This window comes from Telopea speciosissima, chromosome 2 (genome assembly GCF_018873765.1).
Source record: "Telopea speciosissima isolate NSW1024214 ecotype Mountain lineage chromosome 2, Tspe_v1, whole genome shotgun sequence".
In the NCBI taxonomy this organism is placed as follows: domain Eukaryota; kingdom Viridiplantae; phylum Streptophyta; class Magnoliopsida; order Proteales; family Proteaceae; genus Telopea; species Telopea speciosissima.
Window position 1 is genome coordinate 10,449,996 of NC_057917.1, and position 16,926 is coordinate 10,466,921.

Here is a 16,926-nt window from a genome sequence, read left to right on the forward strand (position 1 = left end):
CCAACTTTTTAATATGTAATTTTTTTCCATCTACAACTTTCACATGTGAAATTTTACATACAGACAAAGCCAAAGTTACCATGTCACTACCAAACAAGTAAGAGACCCCTCTTTGCCCGGTGGTAGAAGCAAGAACCTCATGGTCCTGTAAGTCTTATGTACTTTATGAAGCTTAACCGTAGTCATCAAGCTTGATCACCAGTCATGGATAAAAAATTACCATTGGTTTTGGTTTAAGAAGAGAAATATTTGGTTTCTAAATTCGAACTGAGCAATTGTCTTTGCTCCTTGAAGCAGTTGGCCTAACGCCCTTGCCGCTTAAAACTAAATCCTTGAACGACACCGTTGCTTCAAATTTCATTTTTTAGTCCATAGGGAGAAAGTTCTCTATGGGGGAGTATGTGCCCTGCGCCAAGGCACAGAGGGGGTGAAATGACTATCCTCTATTGATGCCGCCGCACATGCTCCCATTGGTCCCCACACGCAGGGGCCATGCTCCCCCCATAGACTCAAAGAACTCTTGCCCTTATCTATGCCTTTGAGAAAAAAGAAACAAAAAAACCTGGATTACTGTCCGTCCCGGTTCATTTGAACCGAACCACATCACCCCGGTTGGATCAATTAGAAAAGCGTATTCGTCCCGGTTTGCTCCAAAACTCTGCTTTTAAGCGTGGGTTTCTTGAGCAGAGGGAAATCTCACAACATTTCGAGCGCCGAGTTTCCAGCGAAAGCCCCACCGTATAGTCTGCCACAGTGAACCTGAAAATGGACGTACGTTCTGAATATCAATATTTCTCTGTTTCTTTATGCTTCCCCACATCTTTGATGGTTAAGTTTGTTAACTAAGTTGACTTTGTGGTCGATTTTGCAGTCGATTAAATCAAATCCTGCAAAACAAGGTTTAGCGAGCTCTGAATTTGGATCTGAAAGAACACTGTAAGTCATTGAGTCCCGTGAGCTGAAACTTTTCAAGGGTTCGTTAATGTAATGGTTGGTAGTTGGATTCCCAAACACATGGCACGAGTTGCCTGGTGATGTAAACATTTAGGGTTCTTGCCCGCTGGGCATTTGCACCCTTTTTTGTTCAACTAGGTTAGCTGTTTTGTGAAGGTGAAATTATGCTAACGTTAGACGGTCAGACTGGTTTCAATTTATTTTTTTAGTTCTTTAGTTCATCTTAGGGTATAACCTTTGAGATTATGACTGGTCTGAGCTTCCATGCAGATATCCATATGTCACCGGTACGTCGGTTATAGGTATCAAATACAAGGATGGAATTCTTATGGCTGCTGATATGGGAGGTCAATTGCTGAACCTTCCTCCATAGTTATAGGCTTTATCTCTGTTATTTCATTTTCAAACTACTAATTTTATATTGCCACTGTATCAACAATAGGTCACTTTGGATTGATTTGAATTAAGCTTTGTTGGGATGATTCCCATATCTGTGCTCATCAATATGATTGTAACAAGAAGTTATGAATGTGTATGCGGTTGTTATAATTGCATTGACATGACAAAGTTTACAAAAGAATTTGTATTTGATTACAGTATCATTTTATCATTTTTTTGCCTCGGTTTTCTTCCATTCCTATCTATATTTGCATATAGGATAGGGGACGTTCCTTTAATTTTTGGTGCCATCTATTTTTTTATTGTTCAATCTCGTAAGGGAATGCGTATGGCAATTATTGCTTCCTTATTATATATGGGAAGTAGTTTGCAGTTGTTCCAAACTGAAAACAATCACAGGAAATTTTTTTTTTGGGGTCTTGTTTGGTTCAAAAGTGTGAGAGTGTGCTTGTTTTAGTTAGGTTCACATAATCCTTATGATGCAAAATGCTAAGCCTTGTTCTGAGAATCTGTCTTGGAGAATAAATATGGTCATTGAAGCATGAAACTTTGTACTTGGGTTGATGGGTGCATTGCGTTCTAATACTATGACCAGCTTAAGTCCTGCTTCCTATCAACTCCTTTGCATCATCTTGAGGTAGCGGCGCTAATTGTTCTTCCCAAAAAAAGAGAAAACATATATATCCTCGTATTCTGAGCTTGAATTAAAATTCCTACCCCATTTATTGAGTGTTGTTAAAATGCCTAGCCAATGGTACAGCCTAGATCATGCCCAGGTGTTCTCAGTGATCCCTATGAATTTAAGTTTTGCCCAGAGCTCCTGGCCACTGCCATATTAAATATGGGAAAGAGAATAAGAAAAATGATATAAGGGAAGCTGGAAATGTAGTTAACTTCTGTTCATTAGTCTATTAGAATTGCATTTAAAAGCATAGTTGTCACGGCGGTTAGGTGACCCAAGGCGTCGGAGAGGGTAAAAAATCTAGGCGACGCCTTGACAACTATGTTTAAAAGAGAACTAGAGAAGTGGTTAATGAGGCCCAAAACTATTGGCTTGTAGCTCACTTTCCCAAGATATCTCATGATGCCAATTAGAGCAATGGTGGTCATTTTTTACCTCGTTTGCAAGTCAAAATCTTAACCTTGCAACTGATTATGTTTATGATAATGGATAGCTATGAAATTGTGTTACCAGAGTATTGTGTGACCAACATATTCCATTAAAGCTTAAAGGAAAGTTCTACAAGACTGTTGTCCAACCAGCTATGATGTATGGGGTGGAATGTTGGACGGTTAAAAAGTATCATATAGCGAAACTATTTGTTGCAGAGATCAACGACTAGGAAGGGTAAAGTGAGGAATGATTAACGGACGTATTAGAGTTGATGTGGGAGTTGCCCCGATCAATGACAAGCTCCGAGAATATCGTCTAAGGTGGTATGGCTATGTTAGTCGGAGGCCTGGGGACACACCAGTAAGGAGTAGTGATCTGATCCCAATTGAAGGAGCTAAAAGAGCCCGGGGCAGGCCTAAAATGGACCATAGGAGAGGTTGTGAAGAATGACATGCATAGTCTGGGCTTTGTGCCAAGTATGACCTCAGATAGAGCCTATTGGAGGGTAAGGATTCACGTTGTCGACACCATGTAGCTGAGTTTTTCCTATTTTTTGCGCTATCCTCTTTTTTTTTACTTTCCATTTCTCACTTCTCTTGTATCTTCTTTCATTTTTATTCTTCATTCCTCTTACTTTCATTTCCCTTAGTGAGGACCTCTGTTTTCCCTACTTTGTTTTGAAAGGATCCATGTAGCCGACCCCATTTAGTTGGGATAAGGCTTGAGTCGTCGTTGTTGGTGTGATAGTTATGATATTAAAAGCCACAAAAGTGCTTAAAGAGCACTTGTATACTAGGTGATGCAGGTTCATCATAGAAATTGGCTTATTCCTTTAGAAATAGGCCTAGGGTTGGGTTATATACATGTTGGGCCTTTGTTCCCAAGGGTTTTCTATGTAATAGGCCACTTTAATGAGCCTAAACTAGGGGTACATAGGTTGCATACGGGATTAGCCCAATACTTAGTTTATTTTTATGTTTTTTTAATTGAACCTATTCAAATTAGTTGCATCCAATTGGTTCAATTTAAGTGATCATGTGACTTGGTTAGGTGGTCGTGTGACTACTTAAGTGGTCATGTGATGTAAGTTGGGCTGGATTAGGACTCTATAAGTCAGCCATGTTTTGAGTCTATTTCTTTTAGTATTTTAGTTTCATAGTTAGTTTAAGTTACCTAATAGGTTAAGGATTGGGTTAGGCCTTTCCTTTTTAGTATAGAAGTCTAATTTTGAGTCTTTTATATAAGGTTGTAAGGGGGCCAAGTATTGAATATGAATTTTGATTAATAAAAACTCAGCTTTATGCTTGCTGCCTTTGTTGCTGCCTTTGCTCCATCGTGAGTGTGCCTTGTGAGTAATATCAAGGTGAAGGGATTGGTGGATCTCCAATCGACTCCTTGCATTGTGAAGATCGGGAGGACTACTACTTATCTCCTTGCATCTTGTAGATCGGGAGACCCCATTATTCATCTTTAAAGCTGCTGCCATTGAAGATCTCTTCAAATCGAGTAAGTTTGAATCTGAATTTTGTTTAAACCTTCTTCTTCTCACTCCTACCCTAACTAGGATTCCTCCATTACTTCAAATCTGCCCATTAATACCCTATAAACCCCTTTCCCATTATCCAACCCTAATCCTAGTTTTACCCTAAACAGCTCACATCTGTAACAGTTACAGAATTCTGATCTTACCTGGCTCCTATTAGGCCTTGCCTATATAGGACTACATTAATTGGTATCAGAGCCATGGCTGAACATGGCACCCTTGCTGTGGACCCCACACAACCACCCCCACTCGATTCCCTTGCTGCAATTATGGCTATGCTGCAGAAGATTTCAACAGACCAGAAAACCCTTGGGATCAAAGGCCCAACATGTATATAACCCAACCCTAGGCTTATTTCTAAAGAAATAAGCCAATTTCTATGATGAACCTGCATCAGAGGCACCACGGATGGCGGAGGGAAGCTCCAACCAAGCCTCGAAAGACCTTCCATCATTCGTTTTTAAGACCCGAGTTCGTCTACCCAATGGGAGCACAACCATATTAATTGTTGATGAAAGGCGACGTAACAACATTATTTCATAATCAATGGTGGATATGTTGTCCCAGTCAGGAGAGATTTGCATCATGCCTACAAGTCAAGTCTTTGTTGAATTTGAGTGTTCCTCATACTCTGACGGTGCTTGGTGTAAGCCGGTACCATCTCCAAGGAGCGTTATTGCAGTAGGTTGTAATTGGTTGGGTGAGCGACAAGGTTGGATTGAACTTGAAAACAACTCGTGTGTAACTCTAAAAGGGTTACAACCAAAGGTGACCACATCGACTGTACAGCCATAGGGACTGCCGAACATGTCAACTCAAACGCAAGTGGCATTGACTGCGTTTGAAGTTTCACCAATGGCGGATGTACACAGAAGATTCTACTAAGGCAGTTTTTGTTGAAGAGATTCAAGAACCGATAGCTAAAGAAATTCAAGTAGACTAAGCTGCACCAGTAGTTGAGATCATAATTGAGAAGCTCGGCCATCAAATTGATGTGGATGTCCAAAAGACAATTATAGAAGAGTCTACTGAAGAGGTATACCTTTAAGAGAACAAAGTAGACAAAGCTGAAATAGTAGAAGATGAAAAGCTGATTGGGAGCATTCCAAAGGAAAACAATGATCTTCAAGATGCTGTTCTTGAAGAGGTGGAGCTTGTGTCTCATGCATTAGATGAGAAGGTTGCTAACACTGAAGGCTCTATGGACGAGACATTGTGATTCTTCGCTGATTCAAAGAAAGAGCACATAGAGTTTGTTATGCCACCATGGTTCTTCGAAGAGCAAGCTCCACGCATTGAAGACTTTATCCCCAATTTTCCTGCCTCATCGGAATTTTGTTTGGGGATGGTCAAAGCTGCTGATCACATGTTGATTCCCCCCCATCACTGCAAAATTCGAGGACAAATTTTTTCAAGTTGGGGAGAGTTGATGCAGGTTCATCATAGAAATTGGCTTATTTCTTTAGAATAGGCCTAGGGTTGGGTTATATATATGTTGGGCCTTTGTTCCCAAGGATTTTCTATGTATTAGGCCACTTTAATGAGCTTAAATTAGGGGTACATAGGTTGCATACGGGATTAGCCCAATACTTAGTTTATTTTTATGCTTTTTTAATAGAACCGGTTCAAATTGGTTGCATCCAATTGGTTCAATTTAAGTGATCATGTGACTTGGTTAGGTTGTCATGTGACAACTTAAGTGGTCATGTGATGTAAGTTGGGCTGGATTAGGACTCTATAAGTCCAGCCATGTTTTGAGTCTATTTCTTTTAGTATTTTAGTTTCATAGTTAGTTTAAGTTACCTAATAGGTTAAGGATTGGGTTAGGCCTTTCCTTTTTAGTGTAGAAGTCTAATTTTGAGTCTTTTATGTAAGGTTGTAAGGGGGCCAAGTATTGAATACGAATTTTGATTAATAAAAACTCAGCTTTATGCTTGTTGCCTTTGCTCCATCGTGAGTGTGCCTTGTGAGTAGTATCAAGGTTGCCTTGTGAGTAATATCAAGGTGAAGGGATTGGTGGATCTCCAATTGACTCCTTGCATTGTGAAGATTGGGAGGACTACTACTTATCTCCTTGCATCTTGTAGATCGGGAGACCCCATTGTTCATCTTCAAAGCTGCTGCCATTGAAGATCTCTTCAAATCTAGTAAGTTTGAATCTGAATTTTGTTTAAATCTTCTTCTTCTCACTCCTACCCTAACTAGGATTCCTCCATAACTTCAAATCTGCCCATTAACATCCTATAAACCCCTTTCCCAATATCCAACCCTAATCCTAGTTTTACCCTAAACAGCTCACATCTGTAAACAGTTACAGAATTCTGATCTTACCTGGCTCCTATTAGGCCTTGCCTATATAGGACTACATTACTAGGTGTGATGAGGGAGCATTCTAGAGAATACTTATTATAGTTTGATAAACCATTGGGTCAGTTTTGGTGTTTTTGAGCATTGTATCACAAGGAATTAGTTATTTCTTTACATTTCTTTAGGCTTATTTTTTGGTCAAAACTCATTCTGTTAGTGTGATTTTGGTTTTGTTTGAAACATTATTGAGTTACCACCGTTATTACGCTAGTCACTATATCATACATATCTCTAATTATGTCCACATATTTACTTGAAATCCTTCTCTTCTCTTGAATATGGCAGATTAAATCTTTGAGGACCCTGTCATAGGCTTTTTCTAGGTCAATAACGACCATATGAAGATCCTTTTTGCCTTCTCTACATCTTTCCATGAGACTCCTAAATAAGAAAATAGCTTCCATCGTGGATCTCCCTGGCATAAAACCAAATTGGTTCTCAGAAACAGTAGTTTCATTTCTATAGTTATTACAACTCTTTATATCACCTTCATTTTTGTAAATCAGGACGACAATGCTTGTCCTCCATTCGTTTGGCATATCCCTTGTGCTCATAATCTTATTAAACAACTTGGTTAGCCAAAATAAACCATGGATTCCTAGGCTCTTCTACACCTGTATTGTGACCCTGTCTGGACCAAGTGCCTTGCCTACTTTCATCTTTCTTAAAGCTTCTTCCACTTCACACCCTAATTTTGCGTATATAGTTACGACATGAGGTGTCAAGATGAGTAGTACATTCTTCCAAGGTACTAATAATTGCAGTGACTTTTTGCATCTCTCCTTGATGTCTTCATCCCTTATTAGTACTCTTACCATCTTCACTTTTAATACATTTTACAAGGTCAAAATCTCTATTCTTCCTTTCCCACATTGTAGCTATCCTACATATAGCTTTTTTCCCTTTATGCTCAGGTTGTTATAAAGGTCTTCATATTTCTTCATCCTTGCTTTCCCAACAATCGTCTTAGCTTCATTTATGGTACATATATACCTTTTTTAATCCTGTACATCCTTAGTCCTTTGCCAAGTCTTAAAACTAGCTTTCTTAGTCTTAACGGCTGCTTGAACCTCGTCATCCCACCACCAAGTCTCCCTAGGAGCATGTTTTTTTCCTTCGATTCCCCTAAGATCTCTTTAGCAACCTTCTTAATACATGTCGACATCTTGCCTTGGTGTCTCCCTTAAAGTCCCACTTTCCTTGTTTTAACACTTCAGTAAATGGATTCAAGGAGTCTCCTTTTAGCCTCCACCACCTTATCTTAGGGCAAATAGGCTCCTATATCTTACGATTCTACGTGATGAAGCACGTATCCATGACCACCATTCTATGTTGAGTGGTTAGGCTCTGTCCAGGTATAACCTTACAGTCCATGCAAAACATTCTATCAGTCCTTCTAGCTATGAAGAAATCTATTTGGTCAATATGATGCCCACTTTTGTAGGTGACTAAATGCTCCTCTATGTCATCTCTTTTTTCAAAGAAAGTATTCACAATGGATAAATCATAAGCTACAAAAGAATCTAAAATTGAGTTCTACTCATTCCTCTTTCCAAAACCGTAACCCCCATTAGCGCCTTCATAGCCTCTACGATCTCTCCTCACATGTCCATTTAGATCACCCTCTATAATAGCCTTTTCTCCTTGACTAAAACCTCGCATTAATCCATCCATGTGTACCCAAAATTGTGACTTACTACCTTCATCCAATCCTACTTGGGGTGCGTAAGGGCTAATTATATTGACCACTTCTTTCTCCAACACAAGTTTGATAGGTTTAATCCTATCTCCCAATCTTATAACATCCACCACATCATTCTGTAGATCTTTATCCACTACTATGCCTCCTCCATTTATTACTTTGATCCGTATACCAAAGTTTAAAGACGTCTAACTCCTTTGCTTTTGTACCCTTCCATCTAGTCTCTTGGATACATGCAATATTGATCCTTCTTCTCCTACTCTTTCTCCCATACTCCTATGTTCTTAATCTCTTCGTTTGACATTAAAACCTATTTTCCAGCGACACCTGCAACCAATCAGACTGGACAGAACTCTAAACATCCTGTCCCCTTCTTCCTGAAAATTGGAGCGAAGGTCCTACACTATAGGGCGATTTCTCTATCTGATTTTGAGACCGAAATACACCAAGGGCTGTGAGGTCGAGACCAGAAATTAATGCTGGTTCCAGTTCCACCACCAGAAGCAAAATCAGGCAGTTTTCCTTTGATGATTTGAAGTCTGTTCACTGGGACAGTGCTTGGATCTTAAAGGATTTCGAACGGTGATTCAAGGCTCAAATCCTCGGCTTGGTTGCTGCTTGGAGATTTCCGTGTTCGAACTAGTACTCCTTCCTGCTGCTGGTTCTGGTATGTCTCAAGGTAAGAAAGTCCCTTCCCCCTGATTCTCTTTGATCTTTTATTATATTGCCCTACTTTCCTACTATACCCCTTTGTTTTATTGTTTATTCTCTTTTGTCCTTTTATTTTGTTTTGTTCCAAGTTTACCCTCTTACAATAAATCTTATTCCCCTCCATATCCCAACACCCATTTAAACTGCCAATTTACCCTTTTAAGATTCCCTTTAATTATGATTCTACCATTCCATTAAAACCTTCCATTATTTACCGTTCTGCCATTGGTTATATAAACTTCCACATATTTACAGAATTGCCATCATTCCTTACTATTTGGCTATTGCATGTTTTAATGGGCCCACAAGTGATCCGATTTGGGTCTTCTGAACCCCAGATTTGCATTACGCCTCATAGCATCTATCAACTCTATACTCTTACCCGTTAAGGTCCCAATGTTCCAGGATGCATTGAACAGACATGCTCAGGCAAACAGGAAACTGGAAACCAAACCAGATCTGACATATGCACTTTGAAACCAGGAATACAGCGAATCGAGCAAAGTAAAGTGATATATGAGTCCATTAAATCCAGATACCACCCAGTTGCATTAAACAAACAGGTAAAAAAGAGTCTTACCAGGATAAACTAAAGCATAAGCATAAAGCAGGAAAAGGTAAAATAACCTACTAAAAGGTAAACACATAGATGAAGAAATGGTAAGTAGAACAATAAAAGAGGGAGTATAATAAATGTCCCTTACTACATAGAGGACACTGAGCCCTGTCGATGGCGATTCAGAACCGTTGAGGGAACCTCTAGGAAGTCGGGGATGAGGAGAAAGAGCACCTATGTTGAAGTCTGGAATGAGGAGAGAGATCTCAGAGAAATCTTAGTGAAGTCGTCGAACAGCAGCAGTGATGCGTAACCCAGTCCTCAAAACCCTGGTGGCTGATTTATTCCTTTACTATTGGGATTCAGTAAAGCTCCAAGATTGACATGGTGGACAGAACTTCAATGGTTGTTGTATACCCAAACCCTTTGGGTTTAGGATTCTTTTAGGAATTCCAAGGATAGATAATCAGCTCACACTAAAATTATTGTCGAAGTTCTAGTGAAGCCAAAGCCCTCTTCTTCTTTAAGGCATTCAGTATTCTCAAAGTCTTCTCCCTCATCAGTTAGTTTGGAGGGGTTAAGCAATGAGTAGGAGATACCTGTATCATTTGTTGTATTCTAGTTGTACACAATGTTGCTTCCTGCCCCTCTTATACTGCTCCCCCCACCCACACCTTGTGTTATGGGATATAACCTATTTATTGAGTCTATTTGTAAACAAGTGTGGATGTGGAGGCATAACTCATGATGACAGTGGCTTTAAGCTTTTCATGATATTTTCCATATGGGAGGGGGATCACTGCCTGGCCACTGCGCCATCGCGGGACTGATGGGAGCGCACGCATGGGCATCCAACCAGGGGAACGGGGTGGTCATTCATGGAGTCCTAAGTCTGGGCGTAGGGGGATGCTGCCTTGTTAGCATTCTTTTTCCTTATCTATATTTACAAAGTCCTTGAATGATGTTAAAAGTGAAAATTACATCTACATATTCTTATTTCGTTTTCTAAACTTCTCTCCCTGCATGAGGAATCTGCTTGCATATGATTCCTTTAGTCAAAATGGGAACAAATTACGTTTCTTCATTTTGTTTTATTTTTTTGGGTTGGAGGGTTGAAGATGAGGAACCTTATTAGTCTCTTTCTCCCGTCATAGTATTTTTTTCATTTTGGAGTATCCTTTTCAAGAAAGAAAGAAAAGCTCATTCGCAATGTATGTCCCTTTTTCTTTGCTTTTAATTTGTGAAAAGTTTGCCATTATCGTTTTATTGGACTTTTGTTTTCAGTAAACTATGAGACTCTCCCCTACATCTTGAGAATTTTGCAGATACTCTTGTGGTGTATGAAAACAGAGTCCCCCTGATAGTGCATAAGTTAGACCTAGATTCTCCCCTTCCATTAGCATTTTGTTGACAAACATTGGCTAAAGAGTGCCACTGAGCTTTCTTGACTCAATTTTTTGTGGCAATGCCTCTTCACTTAGATTGATTTTGACAGAATGAAAGCCTTTGTGATGCGTACATGCCAAGGAGAGGAGATAAAATAGGGGAAAAAGATAAGAAGGATATAAGAAGAAATAATTAAGAAATTAAAAAAGATAAAATAGGATAAATAGTTGCTTTATAGACGAAGCCCGACGTCTTGGCTTAATTGGGAGGTCGCCAATCCTCTTTCCTCCATAGAAATTATAGGATCCCAAACAATCAAAGTCTATCCCTACTCCTTCAGTCCTTCCTGTTAAATAGGATAGGATATTAGTTAGTAGTTACAAAATAGTTACTAACCTCTTACTCCACACACTCCACTTACAATCCACTACTTCCACATACTTTTATAACTTTTACTAACTCCATCTTATGAACTAACTGCCAATTACCCATTAACCATTATATAGTGTAAACAATACTCCTACAACAACCTTCCACGTAATAAGCTTACAACCGTTCCATGGAACCATGCAATGTTGGTTCGTAACGCTTTGCCACTGCTTCCTTTGGTTTCCACAATACAACACCACTAGGGAGAAGTCTACCCCACTGCATCTTGGTGTCCATTTATTGTTCATATTTCCTCATCAACAAATCAGCTACTATATGGATGGCCCAGATGAGGATGGTATAAATGCACATGATGACGACAGTATGGACAATGATCATGTATGTGGTTCCAATGGTGAACGCCATGGTACAGTGAATGAATCCCACATTGAAACATATTTAACAATCCAAAATGAAAGGGGTAAGAAGAAAGAACACAGAAGGAAGAATGGACCAACATGGTATGTCTTTAGTGAGTCGAGTGAGATTATCTGATCCAGTTTTTTCGGAGCAGGTGTGGTTAAAGTAATCAGCTATGATGGAAGGCAGTGCTTCCATTGGGCAACATAGGGTACGGATGCTGAAATAACTGCTTCCTTATTGTTAGAGTGCTTTGGGGGAGAAAAAGGCAGACCGAGAGGAAGGCAATCTGAGTGATGCAAGAGCAAATATGAATGAAATATCTTTCTTTTTTTATATATATAAAAAAAGATGAATTAATTATCAATAGATGATTATTTATAAGAAGAGGAATTATTTTCATTTTCCAGTTATCAACTTGTTTCTGTTCTTGGCATCTTTCTGCAATGGATCGTATTACTTCTTTGAGAATTGTGTGTGGTTGAAAATCTTTGGGATATGTTAGGATTCATACCCTCTTGGAACTTTGTGGTTGAAAATATTAAGAATCTGTCGGCATTAATATCCTTGCCAGTTGTCATTGATGCCACATTCAATATTTGTCTCACAAGTAACTGGTGCATATTTCTAAGAAGGTTATTGTCACTTGATTGACAGGTTCCTATGGATCTACTTTGCGTTACAAGAGTGTGGAGCGAATAAAACTGATTGGAAAACATTCTCTTCTTGGTGCAAGTGGAGAGATAAGTGATTTCCAGGAGATTTTACGTTATCTTGATGAACTTATGTAAGCATTTATTCATCTAGAAAGAAAAAATTTGCCTTCATTCATTTGGAAAGGAAATGTTCTTTTAAAGTATTGATTTGCTAAAAACATGATCTCAGCCTAAAGAAAGTGAATATTTTGCACATAGAACATGATACTTCCAGTTCTCTATTTTTTGGTTTTAGTTGGTTGCGTGATGCGTGGTTTTGATGTCTGAGGAAGTGCTTGACTTTGTTGGGATATGATCTTTGCAGCTTAAATGATAATATGTGGGATGATGGGAACTCTTTGGGGCCCAAAGAGGTTCACAACTATTTGACCCGGGTTATGTATAATCGGCGCAACAAATTTAATCCTCTCTGGAACTCACTTGTACTCGGTGGAGTGAAAAATGGACAGAAGTATCTTGGAATGGTAGTGCTAGTACTGCATCTGTGCCCCTTTTAATTACTTGTTATTTAACTGTTAGTTAAAACATTTTTCTTGTCTTTAATATGACATTCAGGTGTGCATTTTGGGAGTATATGACATTTTTGAGTCTTTTATCTTTGTGGGTTCTGTTGTGCAGGTTAGCATGATTGGTGTTCATTTTGAAGACAATCATATAGCAACTGGTTTTGGAAATCACCTTGCACGGCCAATTCTTCGTGATGAGTGGCATGAAAACATTAGTTTCGAAGATGGAGTTAAACTACTGGAGAAGTGTATGCGTGTGCTTTTATACCGTGATAGATCAGCTATCAACAAGCTTCAGGTCTGGTTCTTTTCTTTCATGCTATCCTTGGTTCTTCAACAACAACAACAAATTCAGCCTTATCCCAACTTAATGGGGTGGGCTACATGGATCCAAACAGAACATAGTGAGGAAAACAAAGTTCTAACTAAACAAGGAATATTAAAGATGGGAAAAGAGAGATGGAAAAAAAAAAGATGAGGAAAGACAAAAAGAAAATGATAGCTTCATTTACTTTAGAAAAGGCTTAGCGTGAGTTTTTTTTTTTTGGGGGGGGGGGTAAACATAATTGGGATCTTGTAAACCAATGGGTTTGGGCCTTGGGCGATTTAATGTCCAACAACCTAAAAGACAAAACTTTCAGTTAAAGCACAAAGGGCTCACACTTAGCCTCGGTGGAAACAGCCTTTCACAGCCTGTCCCTCCAAGTAGGGCATAACCTCCATATAGAGACTTGTCCTGCACTTGATTTGGTTTACACAAATTTCTCCCTTTTTTTTACCCTTTCTTTGTTTTTCTTTAGGAGATTATTGCTAATGAATAATCCAATAATTTTAGAATCTCCTGTGTAATCTGAACATTCTTCCGATTAGAGACCAAGTATGCGTTCTTAATAATGCTTCCAAATGTCAATGCTGGTCATATTTCTGTCACTTGAGCTATCCTGGACCTCAATCCTATTGATTCATCTTCCACTAAATGCTTATCAATTTACTCTGGCTCTTGTACTCCATTGTATTTTTCATTTCATCCACCAATGATTTCTTCCCTCCAGCTTCCTGAAGAATGACCTTGCAAACTCAAACCTCCACAGAGAAGAAAAGACTCGCTTTGCCATCATTGGTCTTTTTCTGTCCTATTACTGCTGCTTCCTTTAAAAAGGGAAAAAAAGAAGTCCTACTAGTGGTGCTCTTAAGTTGCCATCAATGCATTCATTTCTGATTCTATCTAATAAAGGTCCCAACACTCTTCCATCCCAACATCTTCGTCCATGCTAATCTATGCATGTACTGTTTCTTGATTGGCTAACACTTTGCTCCATAAGTAGTGGCTATGCTCATGGGGCTGTCTCATAAAACTTCACTTCTATTGGCAACATTTCAATTCTATTTGCAACATTGTTTTCAATTTCTCCTTTCACTATCAAAGCAAGATAATGAATCTATTGGTCTTCAATCTTAACTATGTCCTTGTTAAAATGTCCAATGATATGTGTCTTCTTCTTTTCTTTTTGTTTCTTTTGTGTGTGTGTGAGAGAGAGATGATATGTTTCTTCTTCTTCTTCTTCTTTTCTGTTTATATATATATATATATATATATATTTATAGAGGGAGGGAGGGAGAGTGAGAGTCACTCAGCATGTTATATGTATTGTAATGAGGGGATGGGATTGAAATTCTGTTTTTTTCAAGTTGGTGCCGTGTGAGAGAGAGTCATTCAGCATGTTATATGTATTCTATTGAAGATTTCATAATATGAGGGGATGGGATTGAAATTCTGTTTTTTTTTCAAGTTGGTGCCGTGTGTGAGAGAGAGTCACTCAGCATGTTATATGTATTCTAATGAAGATTCCATAATATGAGGGGATGGGATTGAAATTCTGTTTTTTTAAAGTTTGTGCCGTGTGTGAGAGAGAGAGTCACGCAGCATGTTATATGTATTCTAATGAAGATTTCATAATATGAGGGGATGGGATTGAAATTCTGTTTTTTTTTCAAGTTGGTGCCGTGTGTGAGAGAGAGTCACTCAGCATGTTATGTATTCTAATGAAGATTTCATAATATGAGGGGATGGGATTGAAATTCTGTTTTTTTCAAGTTTGTGCCGTGTGTGAGAGAGAGAGTCACGCAGCATGTTATATGTATTCTAATGAAGATTTCATAATATGAGGGGATGGGATTAAAATTCTGTTTTTTTAAAGTTGGTGCCATGTGAGAAATGTTTTTTTTTATTTGTTCTTCAAGGATAGACAATGAACTCTCTACCCCTCAGATTTCTCCCCTCCCCCCACAACAAACACACACACACCCACCTCCCTAACAAAACACTATACCAACACCGTTTGTCAACTTTGCATCATGACCTGGTTGTCTTTCCATCATCTAATACATTCTCGACTTGGAAATTGCAGATTGCAAAGATTACAGAAGCAGGGGTTTTTATTTCTCAGCCTTATGCATTGAAGACTTTTTGGGGGTTCTCTGCTTTTGAAAACCCCACAAAGGGTGCTGAAGGATCATGGTAGCCAGCTTTTTATATCGTTTCTTGACATCTCGATTCCGCGATGTATGTGTAGAAACCTAATGACTGTTGTTGAAGATTGTATGTCTTGCTGGTTCCTTGGTTTGAGATGATAGATTTCTTTTTTTCCTGTATGTTTTGAGTTAATTATGGCATGGTTTTGAAGTTCTTTTCAGATGCTTTGGGGTGTTTTTGAGTACAAAGCTCCAAATGTTATAGGGTTGTTGAGATAAGCAGGCTAGCAGCTTACCTAAAATGCTATCCCCCTTTCCTGATACGATCCTCCCTCGATGCATGTGTTGAGTAAAAACTATGAAGAATTCGCCATGCAGAAACATTAGTGTTTAAATTTAGTGGGCATGACATTGGGATGGGTCATGAAATTAGACCTGTTCCGAAATCACAGGTATCTAATCTTACCGTTTGTAGCAAGATTAAAATCTTTTATCCACTGTAGTCCTTTCATAAAATTTCAGCAATTAAATCCTTGAAGATTGTTAAACCTAAACCAGAAAAGAAGTTGATTTAAGAAGAGGTTATGCGGTCTTCTGCGGATTTAGTATATACACAGGAGTTGAATTGGTTCTTTTAGATTTTCTATTTGATGGGTTTTCACGATAGTATCTGAGTTAATTTGAATATGTAATTTAGGGACACTATTCTTACACGAATAATGTTGGGAATTGTTTAAATGACAAGGTTTGTTCAGAAAACAAGGGGAGAGTTCCATACAGCATTGTATCATTTAATTGAGATAGGTGTCAAATTGGACATGTTGCTCATCCAGGGAGTTCTTCAATCTATTTGATTCTTAGAATGCCAAACCATCATATGGGTAGGGGAATGTGTTCCTACCGTTGTTCAAATTAAATTGGCGACGGAATAATCCTAGAAATCAAGTATGAATTGGCCGATTTGAAGCGGCAGGAGTTGGAATCAGGATTAGTTGATTCTGAACTTCTTGTTCTTCTAACAATGATTCCTACAGTGGGAGCTATGGACTTTTTCCATGTACACTAGACAGCTCTCTCTCCCCTCTTCACATGAAATGGTCTCTTTGCACTTCAATGTATGATTCAATTTTGTCACAGCTCATTGGTGCATCTATGTTTCTTACTTGGAAGTCCCTCTCTCATTTACGTAAGAGGGTAAAAGCTCTCTGAGTTACCTCCATCCATGCTCTTTCCTTTATAATATTTATAGACCCCAAAATTTAGAGAGAACTGAATTATCCATCAATAGAGAATAGTTTCCCAGGGCCATATTGTTTTTATTGAAAGTCCACTTGCCTCTACCTCTCAAGGATAATAAGTTCTACCTAAAAATAAATAAAATTTAAGGGTAAATTATACATCATCCCTTGGTTTTCAAACGAAACTCAAATTATCTCTTGGTTTTTTGAAATACTTAAATCACCCCCCAATATGACAAATTAATCCCTGCCGTTAGTTTTACTATTAAGTGATGATGTCAGTCAGTTAAATAAATTTAAATTCCTAAATTACCCTTGACAATCCAAACATAGATTTTGAAGGGTATTCTAATGTTTTAGTACAAGGGTAAAATAGTCATTTCATACCAATAACTAACAATAGACTAACACTGTTACAGTAGAGGGAGACGAATAAGTTTTTTCGAAAGCCTGGGGGTAATGTGTAATTTACC

The 16,926-nt window shown here is 38.6% G+C and overlaps 1 protein-coding gene across 1 annotated transcript; it reads left to right on the forward strand.

The window, feature by feature from the left end:
* Positions 1–712: 712 nt before the first annotated feature.
* LOC122652963 (proteasome subunit beta type-4-like) lies at positions 713–15,435 on the forward strand. The gene is made up of 7 exons (XM_043846850.1): positions 713–771; positions 872–936; positions 1,225–1,301; positions 12,179–12,308; positions 12,542–12,701; positions 12,856–13,041; positions 15,152–15,435. The coding sequence occupies exons 1-7, from the start codon at positions 766–768 to the stop codon at positions 15,263–15,265; spliced, it is 738 nt and encodes a 245-aa protein (XP_043702785.1). The 5' UTR covers positions 713–765; the 3' UTR covers positions 15,266–15,435.
* The last annotated feature ends 1,491 nt before the right edge of the window (positions 15,436–16,926 follow it).